This window comes from Culex pipiens, chromosome 2 (assembly GCF_016801865.2).
Source record: "Culex pipiens pallens isolate TS chromosome 2, TS_CPP_V2, whole genome shotgun sequence".
NCBI lineage: Eukaryota > Metazoa > Arthropoda > Insecta > Diptera > Culicidae > Culex > Culex pipiens.
This window is the reverse complement of record NC_068938.1, coordinates 24,380,957-24,407,188: the sequence shown is the minus strand read 5'-3', so window position 1 is coordinate 24,407,188 and position 26,232 is coordinate 24,380,957. Positions and strand designations below refer to the sequence as shown.

General features: G+C 34.6%; 1 protein-coding gene across 1 annotated transcript; it reads right to left on the bottom strand.

Moving 5' to 3' along the window:
• Nucleotides 1–1,712: 1,712 nt before the first annotated feature.
• On the bottom strand, nucleotides 1,713–15,635 carry LOC120419011 (uncharacterized). The gene is made up of 5 exons (XM_039581577.2): nucleotides 15,461–15,635; nucleotides 2,836–2,972; nucleotides 2,605–2,734; nucleotides 1,978–2,541; nucleotides 1,713–1,913 (listed from the first exon to the last, which is right to left on the bottom strand). The coding sequence occupies exons 1-5, from the start codon at nucleotides 15,546–15,548 to the stop codon at nucleotides 1,816–1,818; spliced, it is 1,017 nt and encodes a 338-aa protein (XP_039437511.1). The 5' UTR covers nucleotides 15,549–15,635; the 3' UTR covers nucleotides 1,713–1,815.
• Between the last annotated feature and the right edge of the window lie 10,597 nt (nucleotides 15,636–26,232).

Here is a 26,232-nt window from a genome sequence, read left to right as displayed (position 1 = left end):
TGTTGATTCCTTATAAAAAAAAAACAATATTTACGACTTTGTAATTTTTTTTCACGATTTTTTCATTATTATTTTTTTGATGAAATTTTGTCCATAAATTTCTTTTTTTTTGCATTTTACATAGTGGGTATGTAAATGCATGAAATTATATGCCTTGTGTGTTGGTTTTTTTGATGAAAAAATTTTTTTTTCAAATCTGAGAAAATTTTCAACATTCATCTCTCTGGAACTTTGAAAATAGGACAAAATATGGTTTCTGAGATGCAGCCTCAGAATGAATTCGAATCGATGAAAATTGATTTCTCTAGGTGTCACCGTAAGTCTCGTAAAGTTTTGGTCCTTTTTTTAATGTTGAAAATGAATCCGTAGTGAAATTTTCTGATCTCTCCAAGGAAAGTAATTTCAAAATTTTAATATCAAGCTTCACTTTTGACAAGGACTGTAAATAGAAGGTTCATCCTCTGCCAAATCACACAGCAGTTGACCCCTCATCGATTTGCGTTGTTGCTGTACTATGAGGAAATTTTTGTCCCTGTTCACAAATCCGTGGCCCATTCTTTGATATCTTGTGATCTTTTTTTGAAAAGTACATTAAATTTCCCATAAAATTACAAAAGGCCAACATTTTTACGCTGGGTAATGAAAAATGGCAGACTTTTTCAATCTCTTTTTTTCGATAAAAATACTTTTTTTAAAATTCTGAGAACACAATCAAATCGGGTGTCCAATTTTACATAAAAGTCCCTTTTACATCAGATTAACAAACCTAATTCCCACTTTCAGGCTGCAAATAATCGAAAAAACACGAATTAAATAAATTGGTTTTAATATACTTTAAGAGACATTTTTTGAGTCATAGTGTATATCGGTGCAAAATCAGTTTTCAGAGATATACTTTTTTAAACAAGTCGGAAAAATATTTAATTTTTTTTTTGAAGATCTAAATTAAATATGAAATAGGATTAGGACTATTTTTCATCGAATCGAAAGTAATTCTCCGATTTTAAATGTTTTGAAGAAGAGAACATTTTCTAAGCCCTTAAGAAAATCCAGGGATGAGTTTCCTTCTTAGAGTATTTGGAAACTGGTTACGTTTGCATCACGTTTCACATTTTTACACATTATTTTTGGAAAAGTTTTTCTATAAAGTTGTTATATTCAACCAAGCAAAATTTTCAACGATCCTAAATTCCACTTATTTTACTGTGTAAACAATCGAGAAAACATGACTTAGGAAACAGGATGTGATTCTATCAAGAACCTAATGTTGGCTTGTCATAATTTTGACATAATTTTATGGGCCGGATACAAATAGAAGGTTGATGATCATGACAGCAATAAATTAGTAAGCTCAAAAATAAACGTTAAGGACGGGTTTTTTGAGACAACTCTTGGTCTTCAATAGCTTTCGGATAGACCCGTATGGTAGTTGCTGTTTTTCAATAACTAATTGATGAAACATGATGACAAGATTCACTCGTTGAGATTTGTTACATACAACATACACGAACGGTAACAAATTCGGGATCAGTATATTATTTTGAACTATTAACTTACAAACTAACAACTACCGTTAATCAGAAGACTTATGAATTACTATTCGAATGTTCAGCAACGTGGTAGTACTGCTTCTGTCTATTTCCTCAAAAACGAGTTCATAATAACAGGTGCATTGAACTATTTTAAAACAAACAAAGCGAACCAAAAATGAGTAGTGGAGTAAACGGCGCATATCTTCAGCGTGCTAAGTATTCGTTATTATTCTAGGCCAAAGATTGATTGGAAACGGGGGTTTTGTTTGTGTTTGTTTTGCCATTAGACGATTTCGTACGTGATGTGGAATCCCATCTCACGAGACGCTTCAATGAGCTTGTCACTGTTGAAGTACACCACGAACGGTCCCGGTGAGGATGCTGGAAAGGTGGATTGATTTTTGAGGTTATGTTGATATTGTTAACTTTGAGTCGCAATACTCACTTTCCACTGTGTTTTGGATTATGCTCTGGCCACAGAACCGACTAGCCCTTCGCGTGATTCCTCCCGCGGCGACGTAATGACCATCCTGAATGAACAGGTAGTCCTCGGATCGTCCAGGGGTGGGCACGTTCGAGTAGCACTCGTTATCGGTCCACTCCATGCCACCCGTTTCGACGTAGCCAAGATCGAAGACGTCCGCGTGCAGACTCAATATCCGGTTGGCCCGTGTCCGCCGGAAGCAGATGGCATAGTTGGTGTCTCCGATGTACGGTCCCGGGCCAAAGTTGAACGACTTGATCGTGCCGGTTGGGGCCGTGAAGTACTGCAAGCAACCCGTCGGTGCCAGCGTGGCCAAATCGTTGCTGAAGGTTTTGCCGGAAGGTGGTGGAATTTCCGGGATGAAGCGGTTGGCCAGTTTGGACGCGAAAGCTGGTCCAACGGGGCACTCCAGCTGCTGGACGCGGATGTTCCAGTACGGGGCCTGCTCTCCGAGGGTACGTCCCGCCAGCTTAAAGTCGATGGTCATTGTCATGTCGTTGTAGGTCGGGGAAAAGGGCACGTAAACTGTAACGGGACAAAAATGATCATGAGCAAACCGAGTCCCGTCATCCCAACCCGACAACTTACTGTGCTGTCCATCGTTGGCGCCACACAAATGGAAATCCATGTTCTCAATCGTCAGCACGTCGTTGACACATCTCGGGTACGGATCGGCCGTCGGTTGGGCCAGATTGAACGTGTTAAAGTCCAGCCGGAGCTGCAAACCGAAAAGTGGGGGAAGAGAGAAAAAGCAGGTCAACCAAGTGGTGTTGTGTCCCCCGAAAAATTTGAATTCGAAATCTGCGAGGAACCCCTTACCTGGCAGACGCGTAGATTCATAGCCCGAATGGTGTAGGTGCAGCTGCTGGCGGCGCCCCCATTAGTGCCAATCTGGGCCGGCGAGATCAATGTGGTCATTTTGAGCAGCGAAGTGCCCCCGCAGGCGAGCGTCGGTCCTGGGAAAAACGGTGGAAAATGAGAAAATTTTGTCCGTCCAAAGTTTTCGCGTTAGAAGCGCGCGCCTAAATTGATGTGTGAGTGAGTTTGTGTGATGGGATGGGATGGGATTGTCGCCTCCGGGGAGCTGTTGCGTGTCAACGTGATTTTCAGAAGCGCCTTCTACAGCTAGTAAAGCGCCATGAACTAGATTGGAAGGAATCATCGCGCGTCATCGCATTTGGGTGATAAACGACAGTAATTGCTGTGGTTTTGGAACAGGCAATTAAATCGTGTGCACTTTGTTTGTGGTCGATTTTGGCTAGAACAGAAATTGCTAAGGCTTAAGAACACTTTTTTATAGCATCAAATTGGAAAGCAGCCAGAGAATATGAAAAACACAACAAACTCAAAAAAAAAGATTCAACATGTTTTTTTTTTTTTTGAAACAAAATTGATTATACCTTGTATAAAAAATCCTTCATAAAATTTGCTTAGCTTTCAATTTTATTAAAAATATTTTAATTAAAAGTTTTTGTTATTGCCACACCTACCTCCCCCCCCCTCCCATATCAAAGTCTGCTCGAAAAATCAGGGACAAAACAATATTTTTTCCAAAGAACTTCAATATTTTCCAGCGTTTAGAATCAGAGCAATTCTCTATGAAATCGGCCAAATTGGACCATTTTTAGTTTTTGAATTTTTTTATTTGGATTTTGTTATTGATTTACCCATACAAATCTTATTACAATTTTGGTAGCTGTTCATACAAAAATGGTACGTAAATATTTGAGAATCTGTGACTATTCAAGGATTTTTTTTTATTGATTTGGTGTCTTCGGCAAGCTGTTGGTAAAAATAGATACACGGAAAGAAATTGATGTTTTTATTTAATTTTTTATCACAAAAAATAAATTTCTCAAAATCCTTTTTTTAATTTTTTTAAGGGGACAAAACCCCGCATTTTTTAAGCCGTTAAAAAGTATGGACCAGGGGTGTGCTTATGGGTAGATTTGAGTAGATGACATCTACTTAGCTGTTTGCTTAAATTTATTTATTTTTTAAGGAAAAATATTCAAATTAAACGATATTTTTGACCATAAAAGGGCTTGCACCAAGTTTCACCAATTTCTTGGCTCAATTTTGAAGCGCCCTTTTCTTTTTTTCAAGTCATATGCACTCTTTCTGGAAAGTCAACCAAACATTTCAGTGTTCCAAGGTAGTGCTGTCGCAGTCAGTCGCAAAGTCGCCAAGTCGAGGAGCGAAGTTTGTCTGAAGGCGCCCCTAGGATTAAAAAAAAATGTATTAAAATTCTCAATATGAAAATTTGACTGGAGGCGCCCCTACGACTTAAAAAAATGTATTGAAATTCTCAATATGAAAATTTGACTGGAGGCGCCCCTACGACTTAAAAAATTGTATTGAAATACTCAATATGAAAATTTGACTGGAGGCGCCCCTACGACTTAAAAAAATGTATTGAAATTCTCAATATGAAAATTTGACTGGAGGCGCCCCTACGACTTAAAAAAATGTATTGAAATTCTCAATATGAAAATTTGACTGGAGGCGCCCCTACGACTTAAAAAATTGTATTGATATTCTCAATATGAAAATTTGGCTGGAGGCGCCCTTATGGCTGAAAAAAATTGAACAGGGGTGTGCTTATGGGTAGATTTGAGTAGATGACATCTACTTAGCTGTTTGCTTAAATTTATTTATTTTTTAAGGAAAAATATTCAAATTAAACGATATTTTTGACCATAAAAGGGCTTGCACCAAGTTTCACCAATTTCTTGGCTCAATTTTGAAGCGCCCTTTTCTTTTTTTCAAGTCATATGCACTCTTTCTGGAAAGTCAACCAAACATTTCAGTGTTCCAAGGTAGTGCTGTCGCAGTCAGTCGCAAAGTCGCCAAGTCGAGGAGCGAAGTTTGTCTGAAGGCGCCCCTAGGATTAAAAAAAATGTATTAAAATTCTCAATATGAAAATTTGACTGGAGGCGCCCCTACGACTTAAAAAAATGTATTGAAATTCTCAATATGAAAATTTGACTGGAGGCGCCCCTACGACTTAAAAAATTGTATTGAAATACTCAATATGAAAATTTGACTGGAGGCGCCCCTACGACTTAAAAAAATGTATTGAAATTCTCAATATGAAAATTTGACTGGAGGCGCCCCTACGACTAAAAAAATTGTATTGATATTCTCAATATGAAAATTTGACTGGAGGCTCCCCTACGACTTAAAAAAATGTATTGAAATTCTCAATATGAAAATTTGACTGGAGGCGCCTCTACGACTTAAAAAAATGTATTGAAATTCTCAATATGAAAATTTGACTGGAGGCGCCCCTACGACTTAAAAAATTGTATTGATATTCTCAATATGAAAATTTGACTGGAGGCGCCCCTACGACTTAAAAAAATGTATTGAAATTCTCAATATGAAAATTTGACTGGAGGCGCCCCTACGACTTAAAAAAATGTATTGAAATTCTCAATATGAAAATTTGACTGGAGGCGCCCCTACGACTTAAAAAAATGTATTGAAATTCTCAATATGAAAATTTGACTGGAGGCGCCCCTACGACTTAAAAAATTGTATTGATATTCTCAATATGAAAATTTGGCTGGAGGCGCCCCTACGACTTAAAAAAATGTATTGAAATTCTCAATATGAAAATTTGACTGGAGGCGCCCCTACGACTTAAAAAAATGTATTGAAATTCTCAATATGAAAATTTGACTGGAGGCGCCCCTACGACTTAAAAAAATGTATTGAAATTCTCAATATGAAAATTTGACTGGAGGCGCCCCTACGACTAAAAAAATTGTATTGAAATTCTCAATATGAAAATTTGACTGGAGGCGCCCCTACGACTAAAAAAATTGTATTGATATTCTCAATATGAAAATTTGACTGGAGGCTCCCCTACGACTTAAAAAAATGTATTGAAATTCTCAATATGAAAATTTGACTGGAGGCGCCTCTACGACTTAAAAAAATGTATTGAAATTCTCAATATGAAAATTTGACTGGAGGCGCCCCTACGACTTAAAAAATTGTATTGATATTCTCAATATGAAAATTTGACTGGAGGCGCCCCTACGACTAAAAAAATTGTATTGATATTCTCAATATGAAAATTTGACTGGAGGCTCCCCTACGACTTAAAAAAATGTATTGAAATTCTCAATATGAAAATTTGACTGGAGGCGCCTCTACGACTTAAAAAAATGTATTGAAATTCTCAATATGAAAATTTGACTGGAGGCGCCCCTACGACTTAAAAAATTGTATTGATATTCTCAATATGAAAATTTGACTGGAGGCGCCCCTACGACTTAAAAAAATGTATTGAAATTCTCAATATGAAAATTTGACTGGAGGCGCCCCTACGACTTAAAAAATTGTATTGAAATACTCAATATGAAAATTTGACTGGAGGCGCCCCTACGACTTAAAAAAATGTATTGAAATTCTCAATATGAAAATTTGACTGGAGGCGCCCCTACGACTTAAAAAATTGTATTGATATTCTCAATATGAAAATTTGACTGGAGGCGCCCCTACGACTTAAAAAAATGTATTGAAATTCTCAATATGAAAATTTGACTGGAGGCGCCCCTACGACTTAAAAAAATGTATTGAAATTCTCAATATGAAAATTTGACTGGAGGCGCCCCTACGACTTAAAAAATTGTATTGATATTCTCAATATGAAAATTTGGCTGGAGGCGCCCTTATGGCTGAAAAAAATTGAACAGGGGTGTGCTTATGGGTAGATTTGAGTAGATGACATCTACTTAGCTGTTTGCTTAAATTTATTTATTTTTTAAGGAAAAATATTCAAATTAAACGATATTTTTGACCATAAAAGGGCTTGCACCAAGTTTCACCAATTTCTTGGCTCAATTTTGAAGCGCCCTTTTCTTTTTTTCAAGTCATATGCACTCTTTCTGGAAAGTCAACCAAACATTTCAGTGTTCCAAGGTAGTGCTGTCGCAGTCAGTCGCAAAGTCGCCAAGTCGAGGAGCGAAGTTTGTCTGAAGGCGCCCCTAGGATTTAAAAAAAATGTATTAAAATTCTCAATATGAAAATTTGACTGGAGGCGCCCCTACGACTTAAAAAAATGTATTGAAATTCTCAATATGAAAATTTGACTGGAGGCGCCCCTACGACTTAAAAAATTGTATTGATATTCTCAATATGAAAATTTGACTGGAGGCGCCCCTACGACTTAAAAAAATGTATTGAAATTCTCAATATGAAAATTTGACTGGAGGCGCCCCTACGACTTAAAAAAATGTATTGAAATTCTCAATATGAAAATTTGACTGGAGGCGCCCCTACGACTTAAAAAAATGTATTGAAATTCTCAATATGAAAATTTGACTGGAGGCGCCCCTACGACTTAAAAAATTGTATTGATATTCTCAATATGAAAATTTGGCTGGAGGCGCCCCTACGACTTAAAAAATTGTATTGATATTCTCAATATGAAAATTTGACTGGAGGCGCCCCTACGACTTAAAAAAATGTATTGAAATTCTCAATATGAAAATTTGACTGGAGGCGCCCCTACGACTTAAAAAAATGTATTGAAATTCTCAATATGAAAATTTGACTGGAGGCGCCCCTACGACTTAAAAAATTGTATTGATATTCTCAATATGAAAATTTGACTGGAGGCGCCCCTACGACTTAAAAAAATGTATTGAAATTCTCAATATGAAAATTTGACTGGAGGCGCCCCTACGACTTAAAAAAATGTATTGAAATTCTCAATATGAAAATTTGACTGGAGGCGCCCCTACGACTTAAAAAATTGTATTGATATTCTCAATATGAAAATTTGGCTGGAGGCGCCCTTATGGCTGAAAAAAATTGAACAGGGGTGTGCTTATGGGTAGATTTGAGTAGATGACATCTACTTAGCTGTTTGCTTAAATTTATTTATTTTTTAAGGAAAAATATTCAAATTAAACGATATTTTTGACCATAAAAGGGCTTGCACCAAGTTTCACCAATTTCTTGGCTCAATTTTGAAGCGCCCTTTTCTTTTTTTCAAGTCATATGCACTCTTTCTGGAAAGTCAACCAAACATTTCAGTGTTCCAAGGTAGTGCTGTCGCAGTCAGTCGCAAAGTCGCCAAGTCGAGGAGCGAAGTTTGTCTGAAGGCGCCCCTAGGATTTAAAAAAAATGTATTAAAATTCTCAATATGAAAATTTGACTGGAGGCGCCCCTACGACTTAAAAAATTGTATTGATATTCTCAATATGAAAATTTGGCTGGAGGCGCCCTTATGGCTGAAAAAAATTGAACAGGGGTGTGCTTATGGGTAGATTTGAGTAGATGACATCTACTTAGCTGTTTGCTTAAAATTATTTATTTTTAAGGAAAAATATTCAAATTAAACGATATTTTTGACCATAAAAGGGCTTGCACCAAGTTTCACCAATTTCTTGGCTCAATTTTGAAGCGCCCTTTTCTTTTTTTCAAGTCATATGCACTCTTTCTGGAAAGTCAACCAAACATTTCAGTGTTCCAAGGTAGTGCTGTCGCAGTCAGTCGCAAAGTCGCCAAGTCGAGGAGCGAAGTTTGTCTGAAGGCGCCCCTAGGATTTAAAAAAAATGTATTAAAATTCTCAATATGAAAATTTGACTGGAGGCGCCCCTACGACTTAAAAAAATGTATTGAAATTCTCAATATGAAAATTTGACTGGAGGCGCCCCTACGACTTAAAAAATTGTATTGAAATTCTCAATATGAAAATTTGACTGGAGGCGCCCCTACGACTTAAAAAAATGTATTGAAATTCTCAATATGAAAATTTGACTGGAGGCGCCCCTACGACTTAAAAAATTGTATTGATATTCTCAATATGAAAATTTGGCTGGAGGCGCCCTTATGGCTGAAAAAAATTGAACAGGGGTGTGCTTATGGGTAGATTTGAGTAGATGACATCTACTTAGCTGTTTGCTTAAATTTATTTATTTTTTAAGGAAAAATATTCAAATTAAACGATATTTTTGACCATAAAAGGGCTTGCACCAAGTTTCACCAATTTCTTGGCTCAATTTTGAAGCGCCCTTTTCTTTTTTTCAAGTCATATGCACTCTTTCTGGAAAGTCAACCAAACATTTCAGTGTTCCAAGGTAGTGCTGTCGCAGTCAGTCGCAAAGTCGCTTAGTCGATGCGCGATCGCTGCGCGATGGTTTGTTGTTTGTTTCATTTAAATTTAGCTTTGTCACTCTTGCGATGCATAAGTTTTTTTTTATTTGACTAAATGATTTTTGGTTGTTGTGCGCACGCAACTATATGTTTCCCCAAGAGCGAGAGAAGCCGACTCGCTCACCAAAATGTATCAAATTTGGACCAATGATTTCAAATGACTTTCTCAGATTGAAGGAGTTAGCCTACCCTTCAGGTGAATCGATACTCTGAATTGGTAAAAATGTTGGAGCTCGTTTTAAAAGCACAATCGCATTGATTTATTTTTTATTTGTTTGGAAGTGCGCAAAATCTAATTCGTCATTCATTTGCGTAATGCGTTTTATTTTTTTTGGCACGATCATCAATGTTTATGAGAACATTATCATCTTTCATATTGTAAATACGTGCTATTCATCCTTTAATTCTGTGCTTACAGTATTTAACGGTGTAGCATTCTTGAACAACCACTTCGCAGCAACAGCCTCACAGGGCATGCAAACCTTATGCATCGCTTTGTCAACATGTTTCCAACAGATGACTTGTGTAGGCCGACCTACTCTTTGTATCCTCTAACAGAGGATTATTTTTGACGGGTAGAGTTTTTCGGAATATTTACCCCGAAGCTTTGAAAAAAAGAATACTTTTGAAATCAGTTCCATTATTAATAATTTTTATATTGCGCAACTCTCACTAACTTGGACTACGCACTAAATTATTGCTATTGATCGCACTATTGCGACTTGTCAAACTGGCTTGGAAAAAATCAAATTTCCTCAAAAATGATCAAAGAGAGCCGAGGTTTATCGCTTGTTTTTAGCTGTCACTCGCAATTTTGAAGCGCGAAAGTTCAGTTTGGTGGAAACTGCGACTGGAAATGTAAATAAACAACGAGTGATTGCCTAGATTTTTGAATTTTTGCTGTCAAAAGTGCGAGAGAAAATTGCGGGCAAAAGTCAAGTTACAGTGCAAGGATCAATATTGCTGTTTTATTTTTTGATGAAAGAGATCTTCGCTTCTGGTTAAGGTTTTTTTTCGAAGTGATAGGGACTCAAAATAAATCGCTCTATGTGGCAACTTTATTCTAGTAGAGGACTTTACTAAGTGATTTCGTTTACTTTATAGATCGAGAACTGATATGGGAAATGAAACATAGTTTGATTTTAATTAAGTCATACAGTGTACAATGTACACGGTGTGATTATTTAGAGTTCTCCTAGATAAATAAGGTAGGTCTGATATTTTGCACCTTGTAAGAAAGTCTATTCCCCGAAATTTTGAGGGGTAAATTGAAATATAATATTTAGCCCCAAGTGCAACTTCTTCTAAGAATCTCAGAATTTTATAACGATCTTATCAGATTTTTCTTTGGAAAGTCACTGAAAATTGATTGAAACAATATGCTTATTATATTTTTTAAGCACTTTGGCTACTGAATCGTAAAAAAGATATACGTCGCATCTCGTGGCGTCCGAGACACCATTTGATTATGCTGGGATCGATTTTTCGAAAAAATGCCAAACTTTTAAGGTCTGTACCGAGCTCCGGGGTGCTTCAAATATCAATGTTATATATACCAAAAGATGTGCAAGAATCGGGCCTACACGCCAGTGATGTTGAAAATAAGCGCTTCAGTGGCCAAAGTGCCTTATAAAATTACATTTTTGAAAAAAAAAATCTTTTTACGGGTTAAATCCCATTTAAAATTCAAATGCAAAGCACCAGCTCCTGTTACATCCAATCAAGCTCATATTTGGGATTTGAGCTCAGTATGACCACCGGAACAAACCTCTGAATGTCCGCCAAAATGTAATTTTTGTTACATCCTAATACATATACATAATCTATGCAAATTGCACATATTCTTCTAAATTATCTAATTTGATTCCACTTTGTATAATCTAGACTTTATCAATTAGATCTCTAAGAACAATTTTCGGAACAAGTTCTCATAATAAAATATCAGTATTTGTTCGTCACTAGCTGAGATATGCGAATTTCGCTTAGTTACACAGTAGAAAGCGTTAACTGAGACATTTTGAATGCTCATATTTATTTTTTTAAAGAAATTAAATAAAATTTTGATATCAATTTCTTGTCTCAATAAAGCAATGCCGTTAAAAGTAACGATAATTGCACATAATATAGTTTTATAATTTTCTTAACTTTTTGGCACATTTTTTTAAATTTTCAAAAAAATAGTAATGAAAAACTCAATTTTATTTTATTCATTTCGATTTATTGTTCTTATAACCATTCAGTTCGCCTGAAAATTTCATATCAAAGTATAAATATTTCAAAAAATATTAGTTTCTGAAGCTTTCACAACAAGGATCTTGTTTATTCGTTGAGCAACAAAAATTACGATATTATGAAATGAAAATTAACTATTATAATTCTGGTTAGTTTTTTAAACAAAAATTGTTGTTATATCATTTGAAACTTAGGTATCCTGTTCTGCCAAGATCAAATTATGTTTTTTACGGTTTTGTTTACCATGGCCAAATTGGATGAAAATTGAAAAAAATATCAATTGATGTCTCAGAGAGGGTCATTCAAAATAAAAAAAAAATTGGCAAATTTGTTAAAAAGTGTTAACAGTTTAATATCAAGAAAAAAACTTGAGCTAACAAGGGCGTAAGAGATTTAATATGAACTGAACTACTTTTATTGCTATGAAAGTTCTTTTAGACGAAATCATTTACTAAGCTGAATCATTAAAAAAAATTACTTCGTATTATGTAGAAGGTGATTTTATGAAAATGATATTTCAAGTGAAAAAGCTGATATTTAAGGTGAATTCAATGCTTATCTATTTATTCATGAGCTCAAAGAAGTAAGATTTGTTCAAGAAAAAAGATTTGCCAACAAATCCATATTTTCTTCATTATTTTTTATTTTCATTTCAACGTCGTCTCAATATTATTCTTTATCATATTCTCTCAAACTGTTCACAGAGCCATAATGTATAGCAATGTTATGGTTTTGAAGCATGGATTCATTTTACTCGCCGTCAAAAGACTGTGATTGGAAAAATATCACTGCAAAAAAAAAAAACTAGTAAATTTAGAAATAGTCTATAGATTTAGAATATCAATATATTTTCTTGAAAATGTTTTTGCAAGCAGTTAAGGCATTAATAGACTCTCGCACTTAATTTGATCATTTAAGTTGCTATTTTATACAATTTTGTTAAAGAATATTAACCAGAACCAATATAAGAACAATTTTGGATAAATTTAAAATTTACCGTTTCCCGGGAATTTTGTAACCCTGGGAAATTGGACGCTTTAGGTAATACTAAATCGCATCAGATTATTCTATTGAGAGCTAGTCAATCTGTTTTCTCCGATTTGATTGCAAAGATAAAGTTCAAAAGCCATACACTGAAATAAAAAAAAAGTACGAAATTCCTTTATTTTAAGAATTCTGCCTCCTTTCCTTATTAAGTAATTGTGTTTTTCGGATAACTGAATAAGGATTTTTTTTATATGTTATTTTCAAGTTGGGACCATCCATAAACCACGTGGACACTTTTTTGGGAATCTGTTACCTCCACCACCCTCCCCCCTCCCCTTGTGGACAATTGTCCATACAAAAAAAACTTTTTTGTATGGATCGTGGACAATCACCATACCCTCCTAAAGTGACCACGTGGTTTATGGATGGTCCCGTTCAAGTCATTCCAGGCATGTTTGAACAAATTTGATAAATATGAATGTACGTGTTTCTATCAATTTCATGTGATTTTTCCATAGAAATATACATTAAAATCGATAAAAAATATTCACTTTTATCTTAGATTTGTTCTCCGAAACTTACCGTGGATCTGGATACCCTGTTAATATATAATTCTGACTTCTGGATTGAATACGCGAGAGTCAGTTTTTATTATCAATTCCAAAATGGATCTAATTTAATTATGTGTAGATAGAGTTATCTTTTATGATAGGTGCGACCTTAAAAATTTTAAATAACTAAAAGATTCTATTGTTTCATTGCAATGGGTTGCGTTTTTCCACGCTGCAGACAAAACATTTTTATTTGTCCACGTTGGGGGATGGGCATTTTCATTATCGAGTAGGACGGGACAAAGAAAGGGTTTACGACTAGGTTTAGAGTCAATTTTATGAATTTTCAAAAATAATGTGAAGTTTGTGTATGTTAAGGGCAAAAGTCACTGTTTGTCTGTTTGATCTTATATTTGAAGTTTACTAAATAATGTTTTCAAACCTACAGGTTCTTGAAATCTTTGACACTTTCAAGCAAGTGTTTAGCCAAGCGAATTACCTTACTAACCGTTAATGAATTTTTGAAATTCTTTTTATTATGTTTTCCTAAAATAAATTTGCGGGAAGGTGCGTACATTTTTGAATGAAAAAAAAATCAAAAACATAAAATAACTTTTATTTCTGATAATGCGGAATCGACGTAACACCTTATAATCTAGCCCTCTTAAACCTTGCGGGTTCGGCAACGGATTCACAGGCGTGTATCGCTCTTTTTGCGACAAGACTTTTTTTAATTTCTAATAATATTGATTCAAAATCACAGAAAAAAAATATCAGCAGAAATCGTACCAAAAATAAAATTTATGCAAACATAGTAATCTTTAATCTCAAAAATTAAACTTAAGTTATATAAGTACTACTTTGTTAAAATAGGTAAATTTACCATAATTTTTTTTAATTTTAATTTAATCTACGCTTTGTTTATTAACCATCAAGAACCATGTGTATGCTTAGGTACTTTAGGATTTTGTTTTATTTTTAAGTTTAAAAATACGTTTCCACTATAAGCGCCTCACATATCAGTTAGTGACTGTCAGCGCCCTAAAAATCATGTATGCACTGTAGGCGCCCTCAGCCAAATGCGCATCTTCCTAGCTCAAGCCCATCAAACACACCCCTGGTATGGACCAAAATTTGCCGACGAGTTATGACTACATTACAATATTTTTGATTGAGTGCACCGTTTTCAAAATATAGCCATTCAAAGTTAAATTTTGTACGAAAAATTCCGGTTTTTTTAAATGATGTCCATAATTGTCCATTCCGTAAAATATGTTTATCGAAAAGTTCAGATAACTTCCTACAATTTCGTCTAATTAAAATATCTTTTCCGAACTTTTCGAATACAATATTTATTTTTTTTTTAGTCAACACTAACATTTTAAAAGGGCCAAACATTTAATATTATGCCCTTTTGCAATGTTAATCTTTATTAAAAAAATCAAAACATTGTTTTCGAAAAGATCGGAAAATTTCACGAATGTGAATGTTATTTGATGAATTTCCATATTTTTTTTGTTACTTTGATGTTTTTGAATAAGTCTTCATGCAGTTTTGTTTATTTAATCAATGCGTTGTAACGTAGCAGATTACAATCGAATTATTAAAAAAATTGTATATATGTAAAAACAATTGGTCAAAAACATGGAAAATTTGTTATAATTATCTGCAAATTCCACGATATTCAAGGATAATAGGACGGGATTAAAGAAAAAAAAATCGGTGTTATTGGAACTGATTCTTGGAGAATTTGTTTTTTCTTTGACACCATTAAGTAATGTGGATAAATTGCAATGGGTTTATCCACGGATTGGTTACAAACACCTTTTTTCAAAATCTGTTATTATGAAATATTATTTCCAACAAAAAAATCTCATCTCATTGTTAATTTCGTTATTGAATTGCATTCAGATCGTATATTAGATTTTCTAGTTCTTGATGTTTTGGTTTGAAAACTATTATTTAAATAACTCTTGATGTTTACAATTACCCATGATTCGGTTCTGTTGTATTTAGCTGATTATTTTCTTCAGTTTCTCTGCAGAAAATCCTTCAAGTAAATCTATGGCTTTGACTTTCTAGATGACAAACAAATTTCCAAAAATATTCCTGTATAGTTGGTTTTTCAAAATCCTCCTTTTCATTTTCAACAATACTAACTGCAGACATCAAAGCTCCATTTTCCACTTAATTTTGCGAACTGGACCAGTGTGCTTCTCATATCAATCAATTCACTAATTGAAAGCACTAATTTTTTCTCCACATCACAATCAAACAGGTACATTCTCAGACAGACTTTTTCAAGGGATGGTTCGATTCCAACGTATACAATTGTTCTTCTTTTTCTGATGTTGCTGCTTACTCCGTAGACACTCCCACACACGTGAACAACAACACATTGTCCCTCGATCTCTGATCTTATCTTCAGACCCATCTGAACATTCCCTCCGAACATCGATTTTCCTCTCACGTCACACTGGTGAGCCACACCAACAAGGTACCTGCAAACTGCGCCGACACTCCACCGCCCCAGCTGGTCATCACCATAATCAGCTGCACGAGCACCGCCGCCAAGGCCACGCACGCCATCTTGTCTACTCCTTGGCCGCTGAACTCTCCGAACTCTCAATGGGTTTAAAATTGACGGGTTCTTTCCGCGCGGTTGTATCGATTTGGTCGTGAAATTGAGTACGCGATAGAAGATCCAATACTGAACCGATACCAACGCAGTGCGGGGTCTTTTATAGGGGAAGCTCTTATCTGGAGCCGATCGTATCGAACTACGGTACGGAGCAGCCACATACGAAGTGAAATCTCCCGTGGGACATTTCACTTAAAGTGTGGAAACTACTACCCGAAAAGAACACGATTCTTCACTATAGCTTTGAACTAGTTGGGCATGGTCAACAGGCTTGGGCAATCCAAGATCGTGGCACAGTTTGGAGACAGCGCAGAGATCTAGGTTAAAAGGAGAGCAAACAACAGAACTTCCAAGTGATCGAGTATTAGCGCTCCAAGAACTTCACTCCAAAACAGTTAGACGAGGAAGCTGTTGATACAAGGAGAGGACCATCGTTGATGTCACCACCGTACAAGTTGCGTGTGACTCGTGACTGATCGGAGAGTAATGTAGTACGCACAGACGTCTGCTGTACATCGAGATATGCTGGGCTCTGTACAATTTAGAAGATATCTATTGACGCCAGACATGACATGGAGATAATTTTCACCGGATGGTTGGTGGCTGGCCGGAGCTGGTAGGCATGGTTGTTGGGTGAAGTGAGGTCATATTGTTGATATATTGCGATTTGATACTGTAAAAGTAATTTGTTTTTAATGTTTTTTTTTTTATTGGAAAAAAAGATTCTACGTACAAAGCAAAAAATCCGATGGTAATTTTTTTTGATCTCTCTGATAACAATAAAAGGAAAGTTATAAATCCAAGACATATTTCGACATACAATGTTTTATCAAAAATATCAGAAATGTCATGTTACTGCATTGAATAGTACACAGTAGAAATATTTTAGCTTTGGAAGCTATTTGAAATTCAATAATCTTTTCTAGTATAAAAAAGTACATCAAAAAATGGTGAATTTTCCATCAGTTTCTGTTGAATTTTACTTCATAACTCATTTTTTTAGGTACACAAAGAACAAAAATTCTTCACCAAGAATAGCAAAAACTAGTTTTCATGCTAAAAATTTTATGTTATATTGCATTTTTTTATTTGATTCTGCTACAAAACTGGTTCTTGTGGCAACAAATTGCACATTTCTATGAATTATATGTTTAATGAATTTTCATCAATTTTGATTTTTTTAATTAACTTATGCTCAATTTTATAAAAAAATATATTGAAAATTAATAAACTCAGTTGAACAAACATTTATTTATTTTTTTCAAGTGAGGCAGTTGCAAATATTTTTTGAAAATTATGTCCCTCAGCTCTAACCAAAGTCGAGGTGGCAACAAGAAAAATAAAATATAAATTCCAAGCCACAATATAAACTTTTGAATGATAAAAGTTTTTGAAATTGCTTATAGAACTGTTCACTTTTTTGCAAAAATAAGTTTCAAAAATATTATAGTATTGATGAGTTTTTTTTTGTGCTTGATTTTTTTAAGTTGCTGTACATTGAAATATCATAACAAAAACTTTAAATAAATTTTTTACTAGCCTAAAATTAAAGCAAAACATTGTAAATGGGTTACTGATTTTCAAACAAACAGTTTATCTTGCTCAAGTCAGTAAGTTATTTTTTGAAGTGTTTCTATGACCCACTTCACCCCTCATTGCTATCATAAATGGTCTGAGAGTTTGAAGCTTCAAATTCCAACGCATGCGCGATAACTGTTCGTTGCACTTCGGAAGAGCCATCTATGTTATTTGCTTGCAAGCTCTTTGCCACAAAAATCAAGCTTTTCATGATAATGCTTTCTCCTGGAAAGTTTCACAAATGGTGATAACGGCGATAACGGTGATAAGGCTTCATTTTAAGCTTGTTACAGGGAATTTTTGCTACAAAATTAACATTTATTTTTCAATTCAAATATTTACATTGATGACTTTTTCGATGAGGTCATAAAAAAACAACTTAAATGACTTAAGGTTAGAGTCATGTTTGTTTATAGATACACTTATAAAATGTTAATGTTGAAAAATTATGATATTTTTTTTTTGCTTTAAAAGCCCACTTAAGGGTGCACAGCAACGAAGGAAGTTGTTGTCTTTTTATTCCAAAATTGTCAAACTTACGGACCCAATACTGCAACAACGGAATTGTAAAATTAGTCAAACTTTGTTGTAAATTACTTTGTGGACAATACTTTAGGGGATGAATGAAAAAATATTTCGGTAGTACCCGTAATCTTGAAGATACTAAAATATCTGTAAAAAAAATCTGGGTGCAAAAGCTCTGGTTGATGTGCACCGTTAACAAATTTATTTTGAAACGTGGCGAACTAGAACTAGTTTAGCCGTTCTAGAGAAATGATTAAAAAAATGTTTTTTTTTTTGCGAAAATCTTAAAAATGGAAGGAACCACCTTGATAGTCAAACAAACAAAAAAGGATCTAATTATTTTGGCCAAGAAACTCCAATTTCAATTGGATTACATTTGATCTGGATTCTCCTGGTTTGACGTGTAATCGCTGTACACAGTAAAAAATGTGTAAATTTATAAGCTGCAAAAATGAATTGTTTTTAATACTTTCACTTTTATGATGTAATACTACCTTAATTTAATCTGGAAAAGTGGCATTAAAACGAAAAAATACACATTTTTAGATGGAAAATTACACACATTTTCCGACATTAAAGATATACTCATTCCCAGATGTAATATTACCAGGATTTTTTTACTGTGTATAATTTGTTTTATTAGGTATTTATATTATTATTTAATTATTCATTTATTATTTACATAGCTGAAGTTGTATGATTATTTGACATTGTTTTTAAGTAGGGGAACTATACCCTTTTTCAGCCTATTTCTATTATCGGCCTATCAGCACTTTGACCATGAATTACAGCTTTCATAAAGTGTTTTTGACTGTTCCAAAGTAATAAATAGCTCAAATAAAAGTGAGCAAGCAACTCTTCATTGTTGATACATCTGAAAATGTTGGTTTAATAGCGAAAAACGGCAAATGTGATGAGAATTGGTCGATCGACTTAGTGTGATTAAAATGGGTATATTTCCCCTATTTTTAATTTAACAGATAAATACGAATGAATATTTCAAGCCAATCATTTATGTTTCAACAAACAAACCAACCAAACGTTTATCACGTGAGCGCCCAGATCATAACCACGCGTTCAAACCACAAACTGACCATCGACCCATGGCCATTTGAGGTTTCTGTTTGTAATGTGTCAACCTTGTGGCCCAAGCCTGGCCGGTTGTTGGTCAAATGCAAATTAATTGCTGCCGTGCGATCCTAGCCTAGTTCAAACCTATTAAATCACAACAAAGTCTAGAAATGTTTACTTTTTGAGGTTAGCTTTGGGGCAACTTAATTGCAAAAATGTTTTCACCGAGTCTTCTGAAACTCCAATTAAGGGTACAACACGGTCGCATGTTTGGCTGTTTCCTGTTCAAAACAAATAAGAAAAGTTGTTTCCGGCAGACCGCGTTTCGAAATTTCCCCAGTGTAGCCGATTAGCAATAACAACTGCTTTGAAGTTTTGGAATGAAGTGGTATCAGGAACATCACTCGAACCACTTTCAAGGATTTTCCAAGAAACACTGTTAGCTGAAATTGTTTCCAGGTTGAAACCTAGACTGGTACAAATTCCCCATTTTGGTCGAAATTGAAATCCCATTCACTAGAGCTTCCTTGAGTATTCCATGCTGGTCAACAAGCCAAACGGTTGCACATTTGGAATGTAATTTCAGCTGCACTTCACCATGCTGGTCTTGCATGTTCAGTAAAGGAAATAATTCTCCAGAAAATCACGAGGTGATTTGTTCTATTTTTGCTATAATTTTTGTTTCATTGTTGATACTTTGTCGGTCGACCAAACACGATAATTTTGCAACGAAAATATTTCAACAACAATGCGAAGCATGTTTATAATTACAAAATAATGTTCGAATTCTTTGCGAATAGCTCTAAGACATTCCAAAGGTCAAGTGGATTCTCAGTTACATCGGATCTATCCTTCGACAGATACTGCTACTGAAGAAGCACGATAGTTGGTACTTTTTTTGTTTATCTTGATTTTTTTAACTTTTTGAATAAACAACAAAAAAAAATCACAATGAAGCATCAATATAAACAACCAAAGCTACTCCCTGCAACGGTCTTGCCATTTGAGTCACGAAGACAGTGGATAATCCGCTTGTTGATTTCTTTACTGTCCATCCTTGAATTGTAACCTGAGACAGAATGCAGATTTCTTTTTTCGTTACAAATGGGATCGTGCATCGTGTTCTTTGCAAAATAATTAATAACAATAATTTCAGCTTAAAATTATATATTTTTTTCATAGGTCAACAACATAAATATAATAAATAACAATAATTTCAGCTTAAAATTATATATTTTTTTCATAGGTCAACAACATTCTCACAACTCACAACTGCCACTGAGCGCATTCAGATAAGATCTGCAGAAAGTTCCCGTCCAGCAATAGATGGAGCCACCACAACACAGGAAGTATCAATCGGTTGATACGCCTGAATGTCTGCAACAATGCAACTGCAAACGTCAGCAGTGGCGGAAATCCTACTCCCACTCTCCCCTTCAACCCACCACAGGTCGTGTGGTGAGTTCGTTTCCGATGATGATGGTTGGCTGAATTGTGGTGCGGAATTCAGGGGCGGCTAATTGAAGTTTACAGATTTCCAGCCAAAAGGTAAAAGCTTTCAGTTTTAAATTGTAGGGGCGTGAATTTCACCGGCAGGTCGTGATGATGGCGCACGCACGTGAAGGAAATTAAATTAATTACAGTTTGAGGGGGAAAAACCTGGAATGCAGATGAAATCAGATGCATATTGATTGCTCGAGAAGTAATAAATTTTAATTGACCTGTTCCAATGTGGACGCAGTGATATTTTTTCGTCATTGATTGAAGAGTAACTAGAGTAATTTCTGTCTTTTGCATCAGTCACCTTTTTAAACTTTCAACTCAGTGAATCTTTGAAAATTTTATGAAATTGAACAATTTTCGTAATCTTGGATAGGTCGTTGTTTTATTTTTAGTTTATCACATAAATTATGCAGTTATTTAGGCAGTAAATAACTAATTAACAAAATTTGAAGTTAAACCCTCTAAATCTCCTTGATGGAATGATTTACAGTTGGGGTTGATTCGATTTTTACTTAATAAAATGTTGTTCGCCAGAATGCCATTCTCTGCAAATTTTAGTTGTAGTTGTTTTACTATAAGAAGATGGAATTTTTTGAGATTTATGGAATAATATGAGACCGACCATTTCTAACAATTATCAAAATTTAAATTCTAAAATGTTCAACTCATCAAATTTTAAAGCCCGTTTGTTATTTTTAAATCTTAAAATATTCAAAAAAAAGGCGAATCACTGTGAATTTTTAAACTCTCATAAAAATTAACCCTGCATTCTGGGGAATTATATACAATCAAATATTTAAACTCAATAATATACATATTTTTCAATAGACCAGAAAACTTCTCTCATTTTTCATCTATTGACAAAAATAATCGGTTCAATAGTTCCTGAGATTCTTCCAATTTTGGAAGCTTGAAAGTTTGAAGGTTTAGTATTTACTCTTTTTGTTATGTAACCTTATATAAAGAGCATAAAAAATTAAATTCACTAAAAAAATATTAAAATTTCACAAGTTCCCAATCCTTAACCCAATCTTTCTTTAATGTTTTTATTGTAAATTTGAATTCGAAATTGCATTCGAAAAGAACTTTAATTTATTTTAAATTAAATGCATATTTTCAAGTTCAGGGTAAAAATTGGAATTCGGTAATGCTACTTTAAAAAATTGCAAAATGTGATTAAATTCATGAAAATATTTTCTATCTAACGCTTTTACGTCTTTAACCGATCTGTAGTTCGTAAACAAAAAAAAATGGGGAAAAGCTTAAAAAGTCGTTATTTGATTAAAATCACATAAACATTCTACAATATATTCATGATAGTTTATAATAGATTTTACAAGTCAACAAATATTTTGCTTGCACCAATTTTTTCAGGGAAATTTTAAAGGGGCAAATTGAAAAATATAATAAAATAATGGCCTGAAAAAATCTCTGTAAATTTTGTATGCGGACTTTATAAATCGGACAGCTTATCAAAGAACAAAATGAAACCCTTTTTTCAATTTATATTCTTTGCAAAAACGAAAATTATAAATAATTTCTCAGTTATTAAAAAAATATTGTTTTCAGAAATGGATGGACCCATTTAAAAAAAAAAATTTATTTATCCATTTTTATTAGGTTTTTTTAATAATAACATTGATGCAGTTGCTGTCCTGAGCTGAGTTTTTGAATGGACAGCTGTCAAAGTTTCATGGAAATAGGAAAAGCACCCAAAAAGTTTAAGCCAATAAAAAAATACTTGTGAAATTCTTTTCCAAAATTTGAGAAAAATTTCTGAAAATATTCTTTTCAAAAATTGTTAATCTAACATTTTTTTAAGCTTATTGAAATAAAAGTGGAGGATTTTCCAAGAGTGTAACTGTGTTTTTTTTCTGAAATTTTCTCAACAATATCTACAATGTTGCCAGAAAAACCATGTTGATCTCAAAACCGGTTTTCATGATAACAATATTTTGATAACATTTTTGTATGAACTTCTGTGAACATTTGAAACGATTGGTATGGAAAAATTAATGAAATGAAATTGCCATTTTGCAAAAAATAATATAAAATAGTAGCTTACACATTTTTGCAAGAACTGCTCAAAAGCAATTTGAAGGTTTAAAATATTTCATGTATCTTTTTGCCTTCCTCACTGAGGTAAGGCTATAATCCTGCTCTGAAAATGAACTTTTTATTAAAAGCTCCTAGACCCACCTTCATGTATACATATCGACTCAGAATCGAAAACTGAACAAATGTCTGTGTGTGTGTATGTGTGTGTGTATGTGTGTGTGTATGTGTGTGTATGTGTGTGTGTATGTGTGTGTGTATGTGTGTGTGTGTGTATGTGTGTTTTTTTTTTTTTTTTTTACAAGGTCGGAATCTGCTATCAGACACCTGAGAATTCATTTCTCAGGTAGTGTGGGGTTGGGAAAACAAAAAGAGTTTTCCCGACCCACTAAACCAGTCCTTGAACGCCGTGCCCTTTTCCCCCCGGGACCACCTTTCGGTATAACTTCGGGGGGAGGCGTTGCATTTTCTGCACTAGTCTACTTACAGGATCCATGCCGGGTACTAGAACCATTTCCTGTAATGTGTGTATGTGTGTGTGTATGAGTGTGTGTATGTATGTATGTGACCAAAATTCTCACTGAGTTTTCTCAGCACTGGCTGAACCGATTTTGATCGAACCAGTTGCATTCGACTTGGTTTAGGGTCCCATACATCGCTATTGAATTGTTTGAAGTTTCGATAAGTAGTTCAAAAGTTATGTATAAAAATGTGTTTTCACAAATATCCGGATCTCAATTATATGCATGTAAACGATGTCCGGATCCATCATCCGACCCATCGTTGGTTAGGTAATTGAAAGGCCTTTCCAATGAGTCCAAAACATTGAAGATCTGGCAACCCTGCACATCCGTGGAACTCTGAACAAATTTCTGTTCAAAAAGTGTGACGAGAAATCAGTTCATTAGTGTTCTACGATAAATTTGTCCAGGATGATTTCTCAGCACACTACGATCTCATAAAAGGAAATGTATACCAGTTAGACAGACATTCGCAGCAACGAATCAAAACAAACAAGCTCATCACGATTTGCATCTTTTTATCAACTCAAAATTGAGTGAAATGGTGTTTCCGTTAAACTGGCCATCCCACATAATGTTAAGGGTTTTGCGTAACATCTTCCATAAAAAAACTATCCCAACGAGATTACAAATTGAAAGTTGAAAAAAATGGCTTGGTGATATCAACTAAGACAAAGGAAGTGATCACTTGGAAGCCCATTAAAATTGTATCGTTGAACCACTTTTTTTAAAATAATTAACCTACCTTTTAAGCGTAATGTTTATTTTAGTTCAACTTATATCTTCTTTGTACAAGAATCATAAAAATAAAACTCGTAGCAGATCCATCTATCCCCAACCAACAGAAAACAATCCATTCAGCTGGCACTTCCCCGGTTCTCGATCAAGCAATGATCACACAAAACATTTTCTATTCAGATTATATATTTTTTAAGGAAATCCGTTTCTTTTAGGGCGCAATAGAATATGAACGAAAATAGTTCTTGAAGATGGACGGAAATTTGTAAACATTTGAAAATTGTTTTTTTGCATGGCCAGCTACGATTTTGTTTTCTTTTATGTGTATAACAGTTTATTCCAGTTTCTATCAGTCAAGGGGTTCTAAAGTTGTGTTTCGAGTTATTTGCTCAGCCCGGAGAAAAAATTGTGCTGTTGATCAACCCCTCGGTTAAATCTATTATAAAATCTGTTATAAAAGTTGGAGCTCTCCACCGCTAGAGGCAGCACTGTATAAATCCCTCTTTTTGAATCTCAAGTTCTACCGATGTGAACCCTGTCTCGAGTTATGACCACTTAAGTGATCTTTATGTACTTTTTTGAAGCCGGATCTCACTTAAATGTATGTATACGATGTCCGGATCCATCATCCAACCCATCGTTGGTTAAGCAATCGAAAGAACTTTCTAACGAGTCCAAAACATTGAAGAACTGACAACCCTGTATCGAGTTATTACCACATAAGTTATATCTGTGTTTTTTTCTGGATCTAAAAAAAGCTGAAATGTGTGTCCAAACCACTCATATTACCCATTTTTGGTAAAAAGTGAGGAAGGCATCAACCACATAGGTGGATTAGGTTAGTTTTTATTTTTGTTTTCGCTTAAATTGGTAAAAAAATCATTAATCTGTAAAACTGTTATTTCTTAAAAAATATGTCTGATTTATAGCAGTCTTATTTTTTTTCTTAATTGCATTTTGAATAGCAAAATTCCTTTTATTTTTCTTACCACTTAAAATGCTACCAACAAAAAGATTGAACAAACCAATTAAGTGCAAACATGTTGTTCTCCCGAAAACGCAAAACTTATCAAGATCCAATTATACTTACTTCATCAAAACTTTTCCGCCAGCTCCCCCCACAAACTCTCTCCTGTGCGGGGTGGAAAGAAAACGTTTCCCGCTACCAAAACAAACCAAGCCAATCACTGGAACTGTAAACACTTTTTTTCCCGAAAGCAGTGGCAGACCTTAACGATGACAACAACAGCAGTGGAGGTGAGTGGCGGGGGAGGTGGTTTATCTGATGGATGCACTCTGCGCGCTGAATGATGATGCTGTGCTTATTCGATTACATTCTCGTTCATTTTCATCTGGATGTGATGGGAAGGAGGCTGCGGGGTGGTCGTGATGATCCGTAAAATAAATACAAATGGACTTGTACGAGGGTGGTCGTGGGTGGAGCCGAGGCAGGGGAAATAAACAAGGAAGCATTTGGCTTTATTTTCACATCGGTGTAATGCAATGGAGAAGGCAAAAAAGACATAATCTGCTGGCCAGTGGATTTCCATTACTATAAAGTAAACTCGATCGGCGATCAATCAAAATGGAAGAAAAACAAAATTCGAATTTATCCACGCCTTCACGTGTGAATGAAAGTCAATATTGTTGTGCCTTATAGATTGATGACGCAAAATGCAGATGTAATCATATATTATTTAATATATCAATTTTTTCATTAAAAACAAAAAGGACCACTCTCCAAAAAAGCTTCCCGCTGGTAGGAAAATTGAAAATTTGTAATCATTAAAAGCCGATAGTAATTATGCCCCACACGCCGATGGCAATCCAATCTTCTGCTTCATTATTCCAAGTGTTCACGGGGTGTAAAATGACAGCATTAAGCGATGAACGGGCGTGATGTGCATGGTACAAAAAGCAGTGACTTATTCACACCTTCTAGGAAAACATTGATGGAAAGTTTTTCACAAAGAATTGTAAAACAGCTTTTTAACTTTTATTCTGTTACAAAATTGAACAAATTGAACACCGTTCGCTTTTGTTGTAAATTTCATTCACAAATATGTTAAAAGTTGAATCATGATTCACCTGCATGGCCCGTTTCACTTCTTATGCGACGAATTGTCAGACAATATTTGAGCAGTTCTCTACGGAATCAGTCTTTTTTCTTTAATTTTAATCTTTGTATTTTTTAATCCGGCTGAAACTTTTTTGGTGCCTTCGATTGGCTCAAAGAAGCCACTAAAACTCAAAGAAGTCACTAAAACTTGATTTGCAAAAAAACACTATTTTTATTTTTATTTTATTTTCTGATATGTTTTAGAGGACATCAAATGCCAACTTTTCAGAAATTTTCAGAATGGGCAAAAAATCTTTGACCGAGTTATGCATTTTTGAATCAACACGGATTTTTCAAAAAATCGAAATACTGGGCACAAAAATTTTTCAACTTCAACTTTCAATATTACGCCCTTTTAAAATGTTAGTCTTGATTTTAAAAATTGATTTTTTTTTTGTTTCGAAAAGATCAGATAATTTCACGAATGTTTCATATTTTAACATCGTAAATCGGACCATTAGTTGCTGAGATATTGACATTAGAAAATGGTGGGTGGTTTGGGTTAGCCTTAGAAACATCAAT